At 39.7% G+C, this 19,515-nt stretch overlaps 1 protein-coding gene across 1 annotated transcript; it reads right to left on the reverse strand.

Moving 5' to 3' along the window:
* Positions 1 to 6,497: 6,497 nt before the first annotated feature.
* ZC3H15 (zinc finger CCCH-type containing 15) lies at positions 6,498 to 18,826 on the reverse strand. The gene is made up of 10 exons (XM_062506689.1): positions 18,684 to 18,826; positions 16,663 to 16,764; positions 14,202 to 14,313; positions 12,529 to 12,681; positions 11,354 to 11,445; positions 10,097 to 10,279; positions 9,283 to 9,429; positions 8,963 to 9,067; positions 8,608 to 8,734; positions 6,498 to 8,389 (listed from the first exon to the last, which is right to left on the reverse strand). Exons 1-10 carry the CDS (start codon positions 18,759 to 18,761, stop codon positions 8,196 to 8,198), a joined length of 1,293 nt encoding a protein of 430 aa, XP_062362673.1. The 5' UTR covers positions 18,762 to 18,826; the 3' UTR covers positions 6,498 to 8,195.
* Between the last annotated feature and the right edge of the window lie 689 nt (positions 18,827 to 19,515).

Here is a 19,515-nt window from a genome sequence, read left to right on the forward strand (position 1 = left end):
AGAGAGGGAAAGCTCCAGCTCCCATGTGAGTTACTGCTGCAGTGGCTGTTCCTTTTCAGGACAATTCCATCACACAGAACTGCACCTGGACCTGCACTTCCTCCTAACCCACCCTTCTGCCTGTATCCAGCAAAGCCTGTAGCTGCACAGCAGTCACAATTAGTACTGTGCTAACAGTACACGTGATTAAACTAAGAATCAGCCCTTCTATCTCTTCAGCACTGTCTCCTCCATTTCCTTCTTCCTTTCCTGGAAGGAAAGTACATTGCTTGCTGGATGCCATGAATTTTAACTGTACCTCTTCATATTCACAAAAACCCTCTAGAACATGCTGCTTTTATGCAGTTCCCTGATGGTGAGGAAAAGATTTACACATTCTGTCATCATCTTATTCCTAATTACATCTTATTCTCCTTCTTAAGAACCTTTTCCTTCTTTTGCTTGCCACTGTTTTCATACCATTTTAAGGACTGTCCTTTCTGCTGAGACCATCATCCATGGCAAGTGTGCACACATGTTTTATTCAGAAAGTGGAAGTGCCTAGGTCTGGCAGAAATTTTTGTAGAACAGTATTCTGCTGGGACAAAGAGGAACAGAGCACTTCCCCCACACAGGGTATATAGGCACAGAAGATGGGTCACTTCCTAGTTTATTTCCATTTATGGAAAATTTCCAGATGACAGGAGGCAGTTCATAGGTTTCTTACATTCTTGACTGCTTCCTGTTATACAGAAATACCAGAGACCACTGCTTCCTGTTGTATCCCTGAGACACTGTTATCCCTGACTTCACTGCAAATTATCTCTTGTTTACTACAAACGGCAGCTTATGTACAACTTTTGAATCTTTTCCCCAAACTTTCTAGTTTTTTCTATTAACTTTCTGATTTTTTCTATGATGCATTTCATCATGCATTTCCAAAGGAATCTAACAAGGCTCAGACTCACAGAGCAGTTGTGTTGGCTTTTTCATTGATCATTCCAGGCACATAATGCCAGATCTGCCGTGAAGCATCTGTCCTCTAGTGCTCCTGTATTACAGTAATGCTTCCACATTCCTGCTGAAGGATTTGGAACAAAAACAAGTTTAAAACTTTCAAATTCCCTGAGAAAGGGATTACTATTCAGGCTGCTCTGTGCTTAATAGCAAGCTCGGACTTTAAATGTGTTAAAGACTTTGATAACAAAATAGTAACAGGATGCAGAGCAAGTAGGATTGAAAGGCAGTGAAGGAATAGAGACAAGTTCCTTTCTATCCAATACTCTGAATATTCTTTTACTCAGATACAAAAGCACTAAAAGATGGTAATACCATGAACTGACACTGGAAGAGATATTTCCTTCCCCTTGTCTCTCAAGAAGCATTTCAAGTGTTTGAGCCCAGGCAATCTCCACGTCTATAAGCCAGCTCAGCCATCAGCTCCAGCCTCTTGCCTTCAGAGGACACCTTACCATCCTACAGAATGCCCCAGAGCTCAAACTTCCTCCCTCTTCCCTAAGCAGAAATGCCCCTTTCTCCCCAAAGAACCCCAACCCATCCTCACCTTGAAGCCTTTATACTTTGATCCTCTGTGCCCAAGGAATACTGTCCTGACATTAATATTAAACCAAAGCATGTCCTTATCTATAAAACATTGTACTGGTGACTATGCCCTTGTTGAGTAAAATAACAAATATCTCCCTCAAGGAATAAAACAAAACAAAACAAAACATAACAAAATTAAACACAGTTCAACACACAATCAGACCTTTACCCATTCTAGCAGAGGATTTGGCTAAGAGAGCGAGGGGCTGGGATGATTGGTGTGGACCTGGTTTGTTTTCAAATTTGTACCATTTGCTTCTAAGCCAACAGCCTGCCACTGCCAGGTGTCACTCCAGTGGAGTCCCAGCTGGGGGCTGCTGGTGAAAGAACTATTTTTGTATCTATCAAACACAAGTTAATGCTGACAACAGTTATCAGTGATAGAAACTCCAGACACTTCCATGCCCTGAATAAAAAGCACATTTAAGCTTTTCCCTTTCTGCCCTCTTGGGGGAAGATTCCTCATTCCACTTCTCCCATACAAAGAATGAGCAATTATTCATGTATAGCAACTGTTGTGCAGAACTGTAACTTGGTATTTCTGTGTGGAAGGCATTGTGTGGGAACTGCCATGTACAGAATACAGACTTCTATTGACAAGAAGATGACTGAAGAGTTCATGGTGCAGGGCTGATAGTCCTGACAAAGTGCAGCTCTGACACCTCCCAGGTGCTTATTCAGGGAGATGGTTCACAACACTGAGACCCTTACAGTTTACAGGTCCCTCTTATTTTTACTTTAGTCTGCCAGACATTTGAAGAAATCATTTTTGCTCCATTCCTTCTGACCAGCTTTCCTAATCCTCCTTGTCTCCATTTGATAAACAAACCCCTGAAGTGTTTGGAGCTATGTCAGGGAAGCACACTGCCAAGGATGCTGTGCCTTGCTCCAGGACTGTGCAGGGAACCCTCAGCAGCTGCCTTCACAAGAACTGGGTTAGTTGATATGGATTAGAGAGGTCAGTCAGAAGAGCTTCCCTTCCCCAGTTTACACTCAGCAGAGGGAGAAGACAGCAAAAGAGAGTGAGGAAGAATGAAGATTGAAGTTTTCTTACCTAGAAACTTAGCTGTTTTCTGACTTTAAGTTGCAATGATGGAAATTTTAAAGTGGAAGTCAATCTTTTCCTGAAGCAGTCTACTGCTCCCAAATCAAAGAACTAAACTACCTGTCATGTCAGAGATCAATAAGAGTAACAGAAAGCAGGGATTGAGAGCTTGCAAAGGATTTGTATTACTCTGCAGAGGCCAAACTACCGCCTCCTCTTCAATCCCATCTCTGCCTGCCTTGTGTTCAGAGCACAAGAAAGGAAAACAAAGAACAAAACAGAAGTGGAGGTGGAACACAAAGAAGCCAAAAATTCTCTTAGAAGAGCAATCCTGTCAAAACGTATTGATTGTAGAGGCCTGAGAAATGTAAGTTGTAAGCTGATTTCCTGCAAGAGATGTGCTACACCCATACTATGTGCTGATATACAGCTTGCTTCAAGCACAGGCCCAAGGATGCAGCCTCCATAGAACACATTTCCCTAATGGCTGATGGTACAAAGAACATTGTTTTGCTTTGGGAACCTTCTACAGTAATTTACTCACCTCTTTCCTTCCAGGATTGCTTCTGCTTTTTTTCCTTTTCTAAAGGAAAGCTGTGATGCTTTTTATTCCACAGTTTCTTTCTTTAATTTAGGAGTCTGTCTCATTTTTGAAGTCTGATTTGGTAACTCAGGGCACGCCTGTAAGTTTTAAGCCAGCCTTGCTCAAATTTAGGTTCAAATGTATTACAACACTACATTTTCAACCACAAATGTAAGATAGAGATTACTTCCATGGTCTTTTTCCCTGAACACAGATGAGATGCTGCCTCTTCTATTTTTGGCATTCATTTCAATAATGTGCTATGAAGGAGCCTATTATGGTCACATATTAGGGCTGTAACATCATAAATGAATAAAACATCTTGGCCTTATTGCTAACACCAGCAACAGCTGCTCTCTGTAAAAAGACAGAGCATCCATTGAAAGGAAGTATGTGAGACAGGCAAAGCCAAGGTCACTTCTAAGCCTGCAATACCAGGGTGGGGGAAAAGAGAAGGGTCATGTGCAGATACCACAGTAAGAGTACTTAAGGTGATTACAGCTCCATAAAACACACCTGGTACCTAACCAGAAGCAACCATTTCATTCAAATCTTTCATTCATGAAACATTTGCTTCACAAAAGATTTTGTTTATTAGAAGCCTATTCAAAGCAAAAAAAAACAAATATGTCAAGAGAAAGCTTTTAATTTTGGAAAAAAAAACAACTTGTTTCTAGCACTGAAGTGCATCAAGATATTGAGTTCTTCACAACTGAAAGACATCATCTCCTCTTTCTAAACCCCATTTCTCCATTTGACACTAAGTAAAAGCAAAGCACAGGATGGATATGACTTCCTGGAAGAACCCAAGCTAGTAGGAGCCGTGTTCCAAACAAGATGCAGCAGAGGTGTGGAACTCCCCAGTTTCCAAAAGTTGGTTAGAAAGTCAAGGGACTCAAGGGAGAAAGAGGGAATGTACTCTGAAGAGAAAGGTGTCAGAGGCTCCATCTAGTAGAGCAAATGTTCTAGAATAAGAATAGTTGGAAGGTCTGTCAGAGCAGTGCTACCTCTTTGCTCCTCAGGTGTCTTGTTTTGGGAGTGTTATAAATGCTCTCACTCTGATGCAGTGCAGCTGCTGTTACATGGGTTTTTGCAGCTCTTGTGGCCTTCCCACATCTCAGAATTTTTCCAGTTCTGTTCCAACTCTCTTTCATATTATTCATGGGATAATATCCCCTGAGACACTTCAGGTGAATATGTATGTGATATTTGCATATGAGAACAATCCCTTCCTTTCAGCTTAGGGCTGTAATTATTTCACTGTGAGGAAAACAAAGACCCAATCTTGTAAGATTTTTAGTTTAGTTGCTTGATGACTGCAGTTTCAGTAAGTTATTACAAAGCAGCACATGGAACAGGAATAACAAATAATGTTTATGAAACCTCCAAGTATGTTATTTACAAGATATATAAGCTTACCAAAATTAAGTCTGCATTACTTACTATATTCAGGTAATTTTTAGAAGGGACATTAGCATTGAAAAAGAGTTAGAACTCAGCATTCACAATGTCCTGAATTCAGCATTCAGAACACAGTTTTTGACAGCTGTTATTCCACATCCAACTAAACTGTGAAACAAACCATGAATAAAAACAGTGATTTGTATGTGAACGTTCTTTCTGTAACCAACACAATCTGAGAATTCTCAACTGCCAAGGTAAATACTGCTTGGTTCAAAGTTTTATCAATAATAAAACCTCCTCTTGATAAAAACAGTGGGAGAGCACTTTCCATTAAGAAATGGCAACACTTCTATTACAAACAACTCACAGATAATGCAATATTTAAGGTCAGTCTTGATAGTTAATTTTAAATTTCTTTTCTAGGCCTTTGTGGACAGTGTTCATTACAAACAAAAGTAGGCAGCTGTGAGCAACAAAGCAGTGGCAAACATAAAACTCACACAGGCTTTAAAAAACTCCCAGAACTTCAAAGAATTTAAAGCCAGCCAGTTTCAGCAGTTCAAGCAGTTGGTGTGTGTGACTAAAATGGGATTTTAGTACACATCAACATTTAAAACCAACCAGTACTCTGCTCCCACAACAGCAAACACCAGGAAGCAAAGGCACTGTTCACTGCAGCACCTTTAACTGGTTTTGTCCACACACATGTCCAGTACCAGAGGTGCTTTCAAGGCAGTGCTACAAGAGTGTGCTCCCTCAAGATTTGCTCAGGCCACAGCTGCATTTCTCACATAGTGCTCATGTAAGTGAGGAGGAAAACAGGGTGATACAAACACTGGTCCAGGCTGCAAGGGCTAGAAACCAAGTGAAGTGCAAAGGTGTTTCTCACCTGGCAATATGATGCTTTACAGCCTGATATCAACCCAGCAAGTCTCCTGAACTGAGCTTGCCTGCTCCTTTAACAGTGACATCCTGTATTTTTGACCCACACAGACTGGGTAGTCACTGAAAGGAAGATACCATTATTTTTGGATTGAGATTATATTTCATTCTTCCAGAAGTGACGCACTGCTTTTGTATCAGAGTAATTTCAGGAAATGTGCATCAGTAAGAACAACTCAGTGATGTCACATCCAAGTGAACTCCCTTCTATCACACTGCTCATTTCCTGAACATTAATAATTCATCTACCCCAAGCAATGTGTTGGCATTCACTTTCAATTGAACATTTATTGACTGCAACCCCATTAGCTACAAATCCAAGGATCTTTAAATGAGAAGAGTAAGAACTTTTAGCAGCCCATAAGAAAGCAGAAGGAACGTGTAGCAGCAGATGCTTCCCCACCCTCAGGAATGTGAATGCTCCCCTGACAAAGGGCTCCTGAAGAGCAGTCAGCCTGCTTTCATGGTTGGAAATCTGGGCAGAGCAAGCCCAGCCAGGAGCTGTGCCAGAGAAAGTGGAGAAGAAAAGGAGTGAAAACCCAAACAGGGACAACCAGCTATTGTTTCTTGCCCATGTGAAGGTATCTCTCAACAGCTACTGCCTAGGAAAATCAGGTTTTCTTCAGCTAACTTACAGATGTTCCATGGATTTCACTGCTATGCAAGGTGACTGTCCAAGTGTTTAAGTGACACCTGTATAAAGGAGTTGTGTATCACAACCATCCTTTTAGACCCAAAAGGGCACACAGGCACTCCCTGCCTATCCATCAGTATTTTATTAGCTGAAATTAATACCATTCCTCCACTGTAAAATTCAAGCAACATGAACAAAATGTTGGCAAAGATTTAAGCTATTTACATCAGTGAAACAGGTAAGTATTATCAAAATATATACAACAAACCAACCCCTAACACACAAAACATAGAAAGCAGTTTTCATCCTTGATAATGATTAAATTACTTTTATTCCCATTTAAAATATACAACTTTGAAAAATTATGCAACATACATTCAAATGAATTGCATTCTTAAGTGTCCTGATGGCCAGGTATCCTATTGCTGGCCAGTATAATACAATAATCCATCAACTCTGTTTTTATGGCCACATGAGAAAGATCTGCATAAATAAATATTTATATCTGATAGTGCAGCTTTTCCTTGAACACTTACATTTAGAAGTCAATTTTAGTAGGCCTCTTTCTCCCGAGCACTGCTTCCTGTTCCTACAGGAGAAAATGAATTCCACAACCATCCCTAAAAAGGCCAAAAATTCTGAGTCTGCTATTTTAGAAATAGCATTCAAGATATGAGAGTCAATTCAGCAGTGCCAGAAATAACCAGTAAAGCTAACATTACCACCAAAAATCAGTTTGGGAAAGCTCACTAACAATGCCATAACTCTTACTGGTCTGGAAGAAGTGGTTTAAGAGGTTTAGAAAAATCAATTGTACTAATGACACAAAGTGTATCATTAGAACAGCAGTACTGTAGCAGACACCACGGGTAGTTTTGGCAAAGAGGTGCAGCCTACAGCCCCCTGGAAAAGCACCACTGCTGAGAAATCTTCATGGCAGACACCCAATCCATTGGAAAAAGGACACAGTGACTTAAGTGCAGTCTGCAGGGTACAGCACCTGAGGCAACTTACCCCTGTACAACTTCCTGTTATTTAGAGGCCACCAAAGGGATGGCAGGCATGTTTTGGACTGTAACCTCCCTGCTCTGCAGAGCCTGAAATCTTCACTAATCTACAAAAGACAGTGGGGAGAGAATGAGACTGGAATAGCAGTCAGTGATGTACAGCAGGTATTACATCAGTTAATGGGTGGGCAGGGAGTAAGAACAGCAAGGGAGAAAAGCTGGCTGCTGAATTTTACACTGCATCAAGAGTAGACAAAAAACTGTAACTGCAGGTAGCCCAAACTTAACTGAAGCCAACATCATCACTTCTGTATCAAGACTGCAGAGAAAAACATCTACCACTCTATTAGAAAACCCAGTTCTTAACAGTTTGATGACATCCTAACTTAGCAGAGAAAAATCAACACAGGTAAAGTTGGTAATTTTTATTTACAGATTTATTGGCAAAAGGTGGTGGGAAAATTGAAAACATTTTAAACAGAGGGCACTGTACTGTATTGTATGAAGTATCAGTTCACAATCTTCAGTATCCAGCTGATCAAATAAAGCTAATCACCACTTTAAGAAGCATAATCTGCATCAGCTCCATTAGAGTATCCTGCCTTCAAGGCAGTTTCTAAATTAACACCATCACTAATAAAAATGCAGTTTTTGTGAAGAATGTATACTTGGATTTTTGTACTGTACCTGATGTCAAATTGCCCACTTGCATACTGGCAAAGCAGTTACACTTCCTAACTCTTAGTTGAAAGTTGTAATCTCACTGTCTGTAAATTCAGCTGTCAGGTAAGTCTGAACTACTCTGAACACTGTGAGCATAGTCAAGACTGGAGTAGATGAGATTGAAGGAAAACATTCCTGGTATATCAAGTGCCCATCATATTCAGCTGCATAACCATAAACACCTTGTTTAGGAATTCTATTCAAAAAGGAGAAAAAATGTAGTCAGTTTTCTCTTTGTCACATAGGTTTAATTTCTCACTGGAGCTTTTTAGTTCATTCTTCTAAATCAAGAGTGTTTAGTTCTTCTTCTAGTTCATCCAAGTCCTCTCCAGTAAAGAGATTTTCATCAACTGGAACTGCATCAATTACTCCATTTTCCAATTCCCCATCTCCATCATTATCTTCATCTAAATCATTTTGCTCGCTGTTGTTTATATCACCACCAGAAGCTTCACTTAATTTATTATCTGAAAATAAACATAATTCTTAGGCATTTCAATGTCACAAGTTTCCTAATCACCAACTGAATTCACAATCCTACTAAACATGCTTTCAAATTTCCAAACTATGAAGAAGCCACTTGAAATCCAAGCAGACTCATACTGGCCAAATTGCATGTACCTGGTTAATATGTTAGGTCTGGATAATTAAGTATGAAAACAGGTTGGAAAGAAGAATAGCTTACCATCTTTTTCTACTGAAGTGTATGTGCTGAACCTCTCTGGACTAGCCACTGTAATACCAGTCTCCTCTACTGCCTTGGGGACATACAGGTTCAAATCTACATCATTTATGCACACAGGATCTTCAATCTGCAAAATAAACCAGGATGCACTGTATGAATTAATTTTCCACAGAAATCCTCACTTCTGGAATATTTCTACAACATTTTTCACCTTCAACAGGAATCTTCTGATAAAATGTACTCTGTGGCAGTATTAAGAACCAAGCTCATTAATTTCATTTTAAGGGCTCAAACTGACATTTTTCAAATTTGAATGCAATTAAAATATTCCTTGATTTAATCCTGTTTCCTTTACCTCATCATCATCTCCTGCTCCTTGAACATAATGGGTGTCATCTGCTTCTTCATCATCTGCATCAACCAACTCTGGCCGGAACTCAAATACTTCACGTCCACTAATCTATTCACAGTAAAAGAAACCTTCAGTTATCACTTCATGGAATTTATACTGCTTACAAAAAAACCCCACAAAACAAAACAAAAAACAAACAAACATCACAACAAAGGAAAATAAAATTACATAATGTTAAGCAAAACAATTTCAGGCCAGCTACCTCTTCAGAAAACTTTATTTACTTGCTATTCGTACATTAAAAACTGGACTCTAAAACTTACCACCAATGCTTTGCCAGCTTTAAAATCTGCTTTCCTCCTCTCCATATCTTGTTCAGCTTTATCAATCTTTTCTTGTCTTTTTCTTCTCTTCCATGCAATAAAACACTCTAGAGTAATTTTGGTAACATTTGGTCCTAAGGCAGCACGCTGTCAAGGAAAGAGACTGATTAATGGAAGAAACTCTTTCCAAAGGCTATAACAAATTAGATATTTAACTACTCTTTTCCAGGAACTAATTGAAAACATTCCAACTCCCTCTTGACTCTTCACTGTTAAATAGGCATCATCTTCTTAGCATTTGACTCAACATGTGATTTTCCAGTTAGTGAGTTGGCATGAAAAATTAAAAGAAAAATGGAGGAGGAAACAAAGGGAAGGCAAGAGCTCAGCTCTGCTCAAAGTGACACTGCCAAGCAGTGGTGACAGAAAGAAGCAGAGCAGCAACACCTTCAGAAGGCTTGTGCTCTTGGTGTTGCTGTCTCATTAGAAAATTAAGAGAGCTAAGAAGACAGTGAGCTGGGGATGAGAGCCACAGAAGCAGTTGTAATGGATACAGAAACAGCAGTTAAGAAATAGAAGCCTCCAATAAAAGGGTAAACAACACTTGCACTAAGTATGCAGCTATAGTTAATTCTATTCACTAGGTAACAGTTTCTAAACAAAAACCTGAATCAATGCTGTGCATCCTTTGCCTTATCTCATACAGCTCTAAAAACATCTAATTTTTTTTTTTATAAATCTGCAAACTTTCTACGTGTCTCTTCAAAGTAACAAAAACAACTACCACCAAAAGGTACCAGTCTGACAACTTTACCTCTTTCTCTATTAGATCCTCTAATGAAATTTCATCTTGCTTTTCTTCCTTCTTTTTGTCTTTTTTTAATACAAAGCCTGGAGGGAGGGCATGGCGATACATACAGTTGTCTCCTCCACCTGGACAGACCCAAAACCATCCATATTTGTTGTTTTCAATAGCATCAAGGAAGTATTTGCAGACCTGCATGGAAACAATGGTTGTTAGCATTGTGTCCTCTTGCCATCCCCAGCATTTTACACTCCATGTCAGAAGTACAGCAAGTCCAAGTCAGCTGTGCTCAGAACAGAAGGAACATGGGAAATGCATTGCTACTAAAAACAGTAGACAAAGTAGTGCAACTGAATATCTAAAATTCATGTAGTCAACAGCTTTTTCTCCTTCAGTATGATGCCAGTTAAAAAGACAAGATGACAGAAGGTTTCTGTAAAACCAGCAGCACATCTCTTTTGGCTCACCAGCATCGGTGCAGTTTTAAACAACATCAATTCCATCTGCCTCACATGTTGTTAAACCTTCCAGCTCTGGATCCTGAGGTGATCATGCCATTCTAGGACTTTTAACAAGCAATTCATAGTTTATATTTAGCCACAGCAATGTTTAACTTTTGCAAATTTAGGTGGTAAAAATAGACTGTTTAATTACTTGGTGTTGAAAATGAGGTAAAATAGTCCCAAAGAATGAAAAAGGGATTAACCCATTATGCCATTTAGGACAGAACTAAAAAAATATTGTTGAACTTAGAGCCCAGGAATTACAAATTACTCTCAATGCATAAGTTAGGAGAAAATTTAAAAGCTTACAATGCTTGTATGTCACCCAGTACAGAGATAAATCAATATATATCATACCCACTGCAATAACAGACTTCATTAATCACAATACTTGGATTTTTAAGCAATTAGGAGACATTAGGTAAACTGCAGAGACCTTGAGCATTTCTATAAAGCACTTCACCTACTATCCATTTGTAATGTACATGAGAAAACTTTTTATGGTCTGAAAAGAGCTGTTGGGTTGTGGTTTTCTTTGTGGTTTTGCTTTTGTAATTTTTAAAGAGATTACTACAAATACTGTCAGTCCAGCCATCTACTCAGAATATTATTACTGTAATATTCCATTCTGAATTTTTACATAATGATAAATACATCTAATGCCAAATTGCACTGCACTTAATTCCTTCTAGTACAGCTCAACTAAAAAAAAGAAAAAAACAAAAATAAAGCAAAGCAAAAAAAAAAAGAAAATAAGACATACTATTTGGGTTTTGGGCTTTTTCTTTTCTGCCTCACCATGCTTCTTGTTCACCACTTCTTCTAGCTTCTTCTCATCCCAGTTATCCATTGTATCTAGAAAAAAGACAACAGATGGTTTCACAAAAAATTCCAAATACTGAACATTACAAGCAAGCTGCTTTTCTGCCCAGTATCAGTTTTAATATGCAATTCTTACATTTTAAGTAGCTTATACAAGGGAAAATAAATTCAGGTTCTTAAAATACTGTCTTCAAACTCTCCTATGCCACTCAAAAGATAATTACCTCAAAAGCCCTAGAAATTTTAACTTTTAAATGCATTAAGCATGCTTCAGATAAACACTCAGTGTGTCATTCCATCTGTGCAGTACTGAGTGTGGACAAGGGAAAATAAGAAAAACAAGACAACTGAATAAAAGAGAAAGTTGGAGGATAACACCCAGAAATACAGCTAATCTAACTTGAGGCTTGAAAGAGATAATACAAAATTATCTGTGTTAAAGTTAAAAGAAGGTTCCACCAGAGAAAGCAAATCACCAATGACAACATTAGCAGTGAATCTGTGGGAATCCCATCAGATACATTTAGGATGACAGAGGCTAAAATTCAAATAAAGACTGAGACATGAGGAAATGTGGAAAAAAAACCAAAACAAGTCCTATAAAATCTTTAATCCCTGCTAAATAAAAGTAAAATCCAGAGTACTTAGCCAACAAGTCATGTGGGCAGAGAAAGGCACAGAAAAAATTCCCACGTAACCCTAAATGTAGAACTGTGCCTGTTTGGCCAAACACCAGCAGCAGTTCTGGAAGGCAACTCTGGTTGCTCACTGCACTTCCTCCTTCTGCACTTCCCTTCTACAGAGCTTAAGAGGGAACCTGCAACTGCAAGAAAGGTCAAATCCTGTTCAACACTGTATGACAGGATACATGACACTGCACAACTGAAAATCCACCATTACCAGCAGGTCATACTTTATTTTCTAGGTGAGGTCTAAAGCACATTTGAGAGCACAATTGGAGAAAGCTTCAGTGCTGTTCAGAAATTTGAACATAGTGGGATGGGGTGCCTTAGTCACTGCTCTTCAGGATCATAACCACAACACAGAAGGCTCAATCTTAAAATTCCACTTTCAGAATCAGAATAGCTTAGCAGTAACTTTCTACAATTATTACACCTTTTTCAAGGTCTTCATCTCTTGCATCAATGTAGACACTTCGTTTTTCACACTTCCTTTCCAATGACAAATCATGAGAAAACTTGCACTTGTCTCCTTTAGTGCACTGTCCTTGCTTGAAGAAAGCACAAACTACAGATTTCGGGTCAGCACCTGAGTAAAGAAAGTTTTTATATTTTAATACTATTTTTAAGCAAAAGTTGTATTAGAAATTCTGGTAATATCAAGGATATGTAGAGAATGAAAACATGTTTTAAAATCAGAAGTTTTTTGAAGTGTTCATGGTAAATACATAATTCAGTCCCAAACATGCCAAATTTACTCTTATTGCATGGTATTTACATTAAGTATCAGAGCTGCCACTAAACTATTCAAAGAAATATGGTGTGCCTGAGGAATTGTTCATTTGTGTATTACAATACATCAGAGAGATCGTTCTGTGCAACTTCTTCCCTGTACATGAAGCTATTCTTGCCTCTGCTACACAGTAAAGCATCCTCTGGATGTCAGCCTTTTCCCAACAGATCAACTACACATTACAACAAATTACAGTAATTTAACCCACATTCATTCAAACCACTTTCCTCCTTTAATAATAGAATGAAAATGGCTGATCAGAGACCCCAAAATAAGCAACTGCTGTTCTAATATGAACTATCCAATCATCCTAACTACAGTTTAAGTAAAAATCATCCCACTAAAGAACCATTTGACTATTAGGAAGTCATTAGGAAAAGCAATGAAAGAAACAGGTCTAAGTGTATTTAGGAGACATGAGATCGAATTAGAAATACTTTACTTGTAGTACTAAATTAAGTTCTTGTGGAAGATTTTAGGTTGAGCTTTTCACATGATGCTTCACTTTTGGTTTGACTGAAAGTGATTTCAGTATGCACAGCAACACCTGTTTAAAATGCAATCTAAAAATCTGGGTAATATTAGTTTTCTGAAAAAACTCAAAAGTTAAAAACTGCCTGATTTAGGGAAAACTGATACAGAAAGTTGCAGGTCACAAACAGAAAAGTGGTCTTTGCTGCTGATCAGTGCTTGCAGTGAGTAAATACCAGGTTTGTTTTAAATATATGAAAATCACACTTTGTCAAAAATTATTGCACAGAAGCTCCAGAAGATTGATAAGTAAAACTGTTAACATCACAAAATTTGTTTGTTCAATAACCAATCCCCAAAGAGACCCAAAACAAACGCTATTGCTAATTATGAGGTTCAATACAATTAACTGGAAAGTATTTTCTGTTCTGATTTGAACACAAGTCTTCTGTTAAGTCAAATGTTATGAATTTATATTCTTTCTTTGGATATTCAGACTTCCTAGGGGAGACAGGCTGTTTTAAACAAATACCATCACAAACACACACAAAATCATGCCACACATTCAGAAGCATCTAACTGATGAATCAGAACACAGCCAAGTATCTTCAGCTGTGCTGACAACATCACTGTGGTTTTTGATATTTCAGTGATCTTCTGAGCCCAGAGAACTTCCCAAAACAATGTCAAATCATGACTGATAAAACACTTGGCACACTAGATGGAGGAGGAAATAGTCACATCTATTTCAATACAACATCTACTGGTGTTTTTGAAGGGTCATTACTCATATAACTACTTAAGGTATAAGACCACATAAATGAGAAGAAAACAGTTAATCCTACCTTTGCTAATTTTCTGTGCAGCAACCACAGGCTTGAAGAGCTCATTTAATTCTTGTAATTCCTTTTTCTTATCTTCTTTCTTTAATTTCTTCTCACTTTCTGATTGAGCAGCCTATAAATATAAAACCAGCATGCCATGACTCACTTCACATTAAAATAACCAATCATTCAAAATTAGTTTACAAGGGCAGGAATGAAACAACCTCTGATGCACGGAAGGCTCAGAACTGCTACTCCTTCTTCTGATCTATACAGGTAGAAATTCTAAGAAATCTGCACACAGAAGTTGAAAGTACTTTTAGAACATTATTTCAACTTGGATCAACTCAACATATGAATGTTTCATTGCTTAAGGACCAAAGACAGGAAAATAAGCTTATTTAGAGAAGGAAAACTACATCTATGAAGGAAAAAAAAAAAAAATCTGACCATGCCTCACCCTTTTTCTGGATAAGCCAGAGCAGGTGTGTCTGTACCAGAGTGGAATGAAAACACGTGAAAGAGGACATGGGAGAAACATTCTTAGATCAGATATGAAAGGAGGTTTTAGCAGGGTGGGGTCCATCTCTTTTTCAAGGTAACAAGTGACAGGAGAAGAGGCAATGGACTCAAGTTACCCCAGACAATGTTTAGATGAGATTTTAGGAAACATTTCATCACTGAAAGGGCGAGCCAAGCATTGGTGGACTCACCATCCCTAGAAGGGTTCAAAATGTGTAGATGTGGCACTTGGGAACATGGTTTAGTGGTGAACAGGCAGTGCTGGGTTATTGGCTGGACTCACTGATCCTAGAGATCTTCCCTACCCCTAAGGATTCTGTGTTTATTTGATTCTTGTCCTTATGGGAAGCCAGTGAGACTAAAACCACAAACAAGTATGGAGGGAACTGTTTTCTAAAATACAGTGTAATATTAAAAAAGAAGCTTTGTTCTTATGGTGAATTTGGCAAAAACACACCAAATTGTTTTAGAAAGGAATTAGCAGCTTGGTAGTGTTCCTACTAGAAGTTCACAAATGCTATTTTAAATAACACACAGACCCATGTATATCAACTACACAAACCTGTACTTTAAGAATGCTTTTGTTTCTCTTCAGAGTGCTAAAAACTTGAAGATGAAGCTTGTCTTAAAGAAAACAAACAAAACCCCCCAAATCAAAGAAACAAACAAAAAAACCCCCAAAGAAACAACAACAAAACAGAAAAGGAGAAGAAACAAACCAAAACACCCACCACCAAAGCTAAAACTCTGACAGCATTTCCATTTTCATCTCACAACATGAGGAAAATTGTTTATAAAGTTCTTTCTCAGGGACAATCCTAATTGAAAGATATTCCCTAAGGTAAGAGAGGTATAATCAGGTTTAAAAATTTGGTTTTGCCATCCAACAGTCAATAGCTACCAGCATTTGAGAAATAGCATTATTTCAGGCTGGCTATTTTACACATTGATATACACGTACATACATACATGTATACATGCCACAGATCCAGGGATTTCACACACAACCTTCAGAACTGTTTGAATAACACCAATGTTTCTGAAGTGACATTGAGGAATATTTTCCACAACAAAAAAAAAAAAAATTAGATTTAATGACCCAAATACCAGCTTTACTTTTCAAGTTTGGCTTGCCATGCTAGCTCATCCTTGTTACACAAGGAACGTATTGCAAGATCATGAATTGAGCTAATGCAAATGTAGTTATTTTACAGTCTTATTCATATAACAGAAATCTGTGTAAATATTTACCAGCTAGCTTTCCTAGCTCTGTAGAGACCTGGATCATTTCCATTAAATCCATACTTTCTGACTGAGTATAATGTAAACACTGTAACTCATTTTATTTAATCGTACAGAAGAGCTAAGTTACAGACAGCGGCTCAAAATTTCAGGTTTTTTGACCAAAGGTTTTTCACCAAATAGATGAAGACTTGACAGACTTGTGTCCACTTACAATTGTAATAAATAGTTCTGTAAGTAGAAGAATGACAACATAAAGGTTTATACTTTTATCTTCTTTCAATTCCAGCTTTACTACCAACTGTTGTTCATATTAATTGCTCACTATTTCTCAGATAAGGTGGGAATTAAAGAGAAAAAAGAGAAACAAAGTGCAACTGTACTTTGCTGACAGCCAGTATCCACAATTTAACTTTAGGTATACCTTAAACTGAATTATGCTACTATCAGAATACTACTGAGACAAATGCTCAGCGTGACGAGTTGAGTTTGGGTAGGATGTAGTTCTTTTTTCACAATGAAAGCCAACCAAACAACAAGCTAAAAACCAACAAACCCCCGTATTCTCCACCATCTTTACACAGGTACATAATTTACAGCTAGACAAGCTGTGCATGACAGCTGTTAGCTAGGTCTGTGCCAGGACCTGACCATCTGTACACAGAGTGAAAGATGATTCAACTCGGCAGTGGGAAAACATTCCACAATAAATGCTTACCTGTCGTGGATTCTGCTGACCAAACTTAACCTGGTGAGTCACAGCCTTGATAAACTTCTGCTGCTTTGCACCTTTTTTATTCTTTAGGCCAAATGTTTTGTCCTAAATCAAGAGATGAACACAGCCGTATTAGTTTAAAAAAACCAACAAAACCCAAACCACCAGAAACACCACCCTTGCCACAACTCTCACGCTTCCAGTAAAACACAGATTATTTCCTCAAGCAACACAAGAAACAGCGTGGACAAAATTTAGGCTCCTCTTATCATCTTCAGAAGTGGCTTTTCACCAGAACCTCCAGAATGTGGCCCTTGGGTGAGCTCTTGTTTTTATCACCAGACCTCGTGCCCTGGTATCAGTGTGAGCATGGACACAGCATTCTCAGGCCTCTCGAGGCAACAAGATGTTTTTGGAGAGTACCCAAGGAACATCTGAGGAAAACAGGACAACTGATTAGCCATAACTACTGCTGGTTTCTCTCCTGTCTACCTGAAATCACTCATTACTTCTATCTTCAACTATTCAGATAGAAAAGTGATGTATGTTATAAGGATGACTCTTACCACATTTTTATATATGTTATACAGATGAGTATCACCACATTTTTATTTTCAAGTATTGGAAGCTTTTCCTTTTCTAACTGTACTAATTTGAAGTTATGTCTTTATCCTACATCAGGTCTGGACAGCTGTCTCTACTTCCTAAAATCCACTGCTTGAAGTTTCTGTTAACTGCCCAAACCAATTCTTCCTCTGTATCTTCAGCTTTATTGTTAGGGAGAAGATTCTATACCAAATCTATGAAAAATTTCTTACAAACAAACAAAAAAACCTAAAAAACCATCTTACTTTCATATGAGCAGCTGAGGCAGAAATTATTTTTTGTAACTGAAATAGGTACCTTAAAAACTTATCCATGCCTTTGATTTGATACCAACATTTTCCTTCTTGAAGGAAAAAGTAACAGATATTCATACAGTGAAGATAACTCAGTTCAAATATGGTTTTGGAAGCCCTAACAATCCAAAAGTATATTATAAAATAACTACAAAACAAACAGCTCATGGAGTTTTCACTTACAACATATTTCCTATGAACAGCAGCTTCTCTATTACTTGGTGCTAACTGGAGAAGTCAAAAAAATTAGTTGGGAAAGAAAATTTATCATTTACACACTTGATTTTCACTGTAAATACAGCATGGAAAATATAATCCCCGTGTATTTGTTTTACATAAAAAAATATTGCTAATAATCAATGCCAACAATTCCTGTTTCAGCTACATTTCTGTGTAATAAAAAGAAGAATCTTTCTGGGGCAGCTGCATTCAGCAAGAACCTCAGGAACTCCAAAGCCAGGAGAACACAAGACCAACTGCTCTAAACTGACCTTTCCAAAAACCACAGAAATAACAATGTGCAACCTCATACTTAAAGGAACACACTCATTACACGGGTATTTCGCCTGAGCAGCATCTCTCATGCCAATAATTCAAGCAAATATTTAAATTTCTGTTACTACTCTGCTTGTACTCTCAGCATAAATTCACACACACAGCATAAAGAAACACACACACCCCTCTAGCAGTTTTTTTCCGATAGGGTCACACGGGTCAAACTGTAACAAAACCCACTGCAAATCTGAGTGAGGAACCAGCGAGTCATTAAGGTGCGAAGGGATCTCTGCAGATCATCTGGTCCTACCCCCAAAAGCACAAACGTACAGCCCAGCGAGGCGGACTCTGGGAATACACGGACACACAGGGCACCAGGATGGATAAACACGGGAAAGGGCGAGGAAAACAGACGGCACAACAGCGTTGCCAAATCACGGTCAGGCCCAACACGGCTCGGGCCTGGCAATGTCCCGGCTAAAGCAGCGCAGAGAAGGCGGTGCCTCCCCGGGAACAGAGAGCTTTCGGCTCTGGAATCCCTCCCTCGGCCGCTCCAGCCGGGAAGCCGCAGGGAGCGGCAGGGCCCAGCGAGAGGCCGCGGCGGGAGAGCGGCGGCCTGGGCCTCCTCACCTCGATGATCTTCTCCTTCTTCTTCTGGTCCGCCTTCTTGCTGCCCCCCGCCGGCTGCTGCTGCTTCTTGGGGGGCATGGCGGGGCGGGGCGGGGCGGCTCCCGCGGGGGCTCGGGCGGGCCGGGCCGGGCCGGGAAGGGCCGGGAGAGGCCGGGACGGGCTCGGGCCGCGCCGCCGCCGCGGGGGGAGGCGCAACGGGTCCCGCGGGGCACGCTGGGAACGCGCCGCGGGCCGGCCAATCGCCTTCCGGCGGGCAGCGTGCGTGCGTGACGTCACGGAGGGGGGAGAGAGGCGGGGCAAGTGACGTCACGAGCAGGATGGGCTGATCCGCGTGACGTCACGAGAGGGTTCAGTGCGTGAGGGAGGTCTGTGAGTGTCCTCACAGGCGGCGCGATCTGAGCGGGCCCGGCAGGCTCTGCAAGGACGGGCGTGCGCGTCACGTTTGTTGCAGAACCGAGCGGAGTCTGAGCTTTTGAACTCTAGGAAAAACGTGCAGGCTTCATAGACTTACGACTATTGATTTCTTCGTCCGGGGAGGGGGATTGAAGCTAATTTTAATGGCCATGCGAGGCACGCTGCTGGGAGTATACACGTCCGGGTAGGAATATGGAGAAGGCTGTACCTTCCTAGTGCCTCGGCCGCTGGGGGAAGGACAGAAGGCAACGTGCAGCTGGGATTTAGGATTAAAGTTTAGGATGTGTGCTCCACATCCAGGGGTACGACCCTGTGGGCTCTCTCCTTCTATTCCAATAAAATTGATTCTTGCAGGACTCCGCTGTCTCCTTCATGGACACTAGCTTTTTGCAGCGTGATCTTCCACGCTCTTAGGATC

This window comes from Cinclus cinclus, chromosome 21 (assembly GCF_963662255.1).
Source record: "Cinclus cinclus chromosome 21, bCinCin1.1, whole genome shotgun sequence".
NCBI classification, from domain to species: domain Eukaryota; kingdom Metazoa; phylum Chordata; class Aves; order Passeriformes; family Cinclidae; genus Cinclus; species Cinclus cinclus.